The 3,897-nt window shown below is 32.3% G+C and overlaps 1 protein-coding gene across 2 annotated transcripts in view; it reads right to left on the reverse strand.

Annotated features, from left to right (window-relative positions):
* Positions 1–3,897, reverse strand: part of LOC109720857 (transcription factor TGAL7-like) — a 15,416-nt gene that overhangs the window by 6,960 nt on the left and 4,559 nt on the right. For both annotated transcript variants that reach the window (XM_020248206.1, XM_020248207.1), the window contains exons 7-9: positions 1,740–1,820; positions 1,447–1,531; positions 1,049–1,320 (exon numbers count right to left, since the gene is read on the reverse strand). In XM_020248206.1, the coding sequence (XP_020103795.1) occupies positions 1,049–1,320; positions 1,447–1,531; positions 1,740–1,820 (438 nt within the window). The remainder of the gene's footprint in view (positions 1–1,048; positions 1,321–1,446; positions 1,532–1,739; positions 1,821–3,897) is intronic.

A 3,897-nucleotide genomic window follows, 5' to 3' on the forward strand; every position in this document is an offset into this window, starting at 1 on the left:
TATGTATATATATATATATATATATATATATATATATATATATATATATATATATATATATATATATATATATATAAATGAATATATGATTCTATCAACTGGGACCTTTCACCGGATTAGCTAATCCATCATTTATCACCACCTAAAGTGTTCAACCAATGCCAACATAACTTGTCGGATTATACCGATCGATGCTTTTCTCTCTATACGTGTAACAATCTACAAAGTAATTGACTCTACGACCGCGAATTTCGTCGATAGCAATCCCTAATTACTTGTCACAAGGGGACCGCTTGCTCGATCGATATATCAACTCCCGTAAGAGTCGCGGTTAAGACCAACTTGTTCATAAGAGTCCTATTTTTTCATAAATCTGTATATTTTTTTACTTTTGACTAATTCTAAGCTCCAAATTAATAACATGAGAAACTTGGTACTAGGATTGTACTTCATGTTATACTTTTTCTTATATCGTATTTATTGAGCTAGAGCTATTTAAGAGTTGCACTTGATGAATGAACTGAGGCTGATTAATTGGGAAATTTACTCCTCTTCCTTTTTTATATATGTCCATATAGCTTTTTCTTCTTCTCTTTTTTTTCTTTTTTTTTTTTTTCTTTTCACTGAGAAAGACATCATATATATATATATATATATGTATTTAATTATATAAGGATTTGGAGGACCCCTACATGACCTTTCATATATATGAGATTGTAACTTAATTTATTACACTTAAACGAGAGAAATAAATTAAGCTTATAAATTTCTTCTTCTTGCTGGGGTGATCGTGTTCTAGGACGGATAAGGTGTGTATGATTTCGAATTTGGTTTTATATAAACTTAAAAGAGTATAAAGGGTCTTCCAAATAAACTTAAAATCTAGTTTAAAATTATCTTCTTCTTCATCTTTTTTTTTTTTTTAAAGTAACAGTTGCATGCAAGCATATATTTGAACATCTTCATTTTTTTTTTTCTTTTTGTTCTTGAAATATATATTTTAGTATATAAATGAAAAGATGGATGCATGAGGGTACGTAATATGAACCTTGATGAGCTCGGAGGGGCGGAAGTCGCCGATCCAAACGAAGCAGCGCTCGGCGGGGGTCTTCCACGTGCCCGACATGAGGTGGAAGGCGTCCGCTCTGACGATGACGCCTTTCAGGCCCATCAGCACGTCGTAGTGCGAGACCGCAGCCTCGACGAACATCTGCATCTGCCCGTCCGCCAAGTTCGATTCCACCGCAGCCCGCAGCTGAAGCATCAGCTTGTGATGCTCCTCCAGCCATCTCCTGTACTCCACGTCGAACATCGCCGCCTCTGATCGATCGACGACCGACAAAAATTATTGACCAAAGGATTGATTGATTCGATCGTAATACGATCCGGTCGATCGCATCGCATCGATTGAGCTTCTTTTAGGGTTTTAATTACTTAAAGTCGTACCTGAGCTGGTGCCGGTGCAACTACTAGTACTATTTGCAAGTCCTTGGTCTCCGACGACGGCCGCTATGCCGCTCAAGAGCGTGCCCTAATCCATGAAGACAATGTTGATCGATTGATTATTCTTTTATCAGGTTATGATCATATATAAAGCATGCATGCATGCATGCATGCATAAGGGGGAAAAAGAAAAACTATGAGTACTTTATATATACACGTATGTATGCATGTATGTATACATATTTGTTTGAAAGTTAAAATCCAATAATATATATTATTATACATATAATGTGTACCTGAGTAGATCTTGCTCTTTGGAGATCTTGTTCAAGCTGGATTAACCTAACCCTACTTGACTCTAGCTGTTGAATGTAGGCCTGTTGAATATACATACATATATATATACATGTAAAGTGAGAAATGAGAAATTTATATATATATATATATATATAAAACTAAGGAAAAATGACAAATAAATATACATATATATGTATGCATGTATGAAAACATCAAAACACACAAGAATAAAGTGTATGTGCATGTCTCTTTTGGTAAATATTGTTGACTAATTAATTAACTAACTAATTAATTAATTAATTAACTAATTAATGGACCTTCTTCCTAAGCCTGCTTTTTCTTGCTGCCTCTCTATTCTGTGCAAGCCTTCTTAGTATCTGCACATACACAAGATGAGAATGAGTCAGATTAATTAAACCATGCCATTAGAAGATCACAAGGAGTTTTTTTTTATATTAAGCTGCAACAATTTTCTTTTTTCATTATTATCATCTTTTTATTATAAAAGAGAAAAAAAAACATAAATAGGAGATTAATTAATACATGCATATTGTTTGTATATATTAATTAGTAGTGCTACTCACAGAAGGAGAAAGAGAAGAAGGACCTTCATGCTCTGAACTAGATGTTGTTGTGCCCTTTCCATTTCCTCCCCTCTGCTTCCTACCAATTAAAAGAACAACAATAATTAAAAATAAAAATAAAAATATTAATAAAAGGTAGTTCTTGTAGTAATAGTAATAATAAAGAGAGAGAGAGAGAGAGAGAGAGAGAGAGAGAGAGACCTTGATTGATGTTTTGGTTATCTCTTTCCTTCGGTCATCAGGATGGGGGATTGAGGGATCACTTTTCTCTTTGCCTGTTAATTCCATGGGCTTGTTTAATGGTTCCAATTATTAATTGAGGTGTAGCTTTGATTTTATTTATTTCCAATAGCCAATCAACTTTATGATATTTGATTCCCCAAGACTAACCCATTATTGAACTCCCTCCATCGATTCGTATTACCATCTCACTCTCTCAATTTATCTTATATATCTGTCTCTCTTCTTTTTTGCCTCTTTTCTTTTTTCTTTTTATATATACCAACGTAACTAATATTATATTACATATATATATATAACTATTATATTATATTATTACTATATCTTTAAATGAATTGTCTATATGGGAACGTTTCCCGGATTAGTATCCATATTTATATTCCACATAAAGTGTCAACATGCACATAATTGTGGATTATACGATGATATTTTTCTCTCTATGTGTACAATGAGAGAGAGAGAGAGTTGTGCTGTAATACTATTAATAATATGATATTATTCACTTTATGCCTGTTGGATGCCTAGAGTTGAGCGGGTAGTTGGAGTAATAGTTATAAACCAATGGTGAAAAAGTGAAAAGTATGTGCTATCAATAGTATCTTTAGTATCTTAGTTGAATTCTCATTCTCTCTCTCTCTCTCTCTCTCTCTCTCTCTATATATATATATATATATATATATATTTGTTATATGTTGAATTTGGTGACAAGTAGTTATTTCATATGATATTGGAGTTATAATATCCCGACTTAACTTTTAAAGACGAACAGTTATTTCACATCATAAATATATGTTCTTCTTTCAATTAAATGAAGTGTCGCATTCAGAAAGAAAAGAAGTCATATATATGAAACTATATATTGTTGGTCTAGTCAATATGAAAAATCAAAAAAAAAAAGAAAAAGTGAAAAAAAAAAAAACCCACAAAAATACGCCGGAAATAAGGAAGAAATCAAACGCAGTTTAGAGAGAGAGAGATCAGGTACGTATGCAAAGCTCATCCCATACTTCATATCTGAGGTTAGTTTGATTCTATAATTCCTATTCCAAATAGGAGCCAACTCAACTTTTTATAGAATATTTGAATCCAAGACCACAACCCCCCCATTATTGGAAAACCATCTCCATCATGTATCTAACCCCCCATACCTCCACCTACTCTACCACATTTATTCTTCATATATAACTTCTCCTTCTTCTTTTTTTCCTCTTTTCCTTTTTTCCTTTTTATATATACCCCGAAACGTAACTACATATACATATATATATATATATATATATATATATATATATATATATATATATATATATATATATATATATATATATAAATC

Source organism: Ananas comosus, linkage group 14, assembly GCF_001540865.1.
Source record: "Ananas comosus cultivar F153 linkage group 14, ASM154086v1, whole genome shotgun sequence".
Classification (NCBI taxonomy): Eukaryota; Viridiplantae; Streptophyta; class Magnoliopsida; order Poales; family Bromeliaceae; genus Ananas; species Ananas comosus.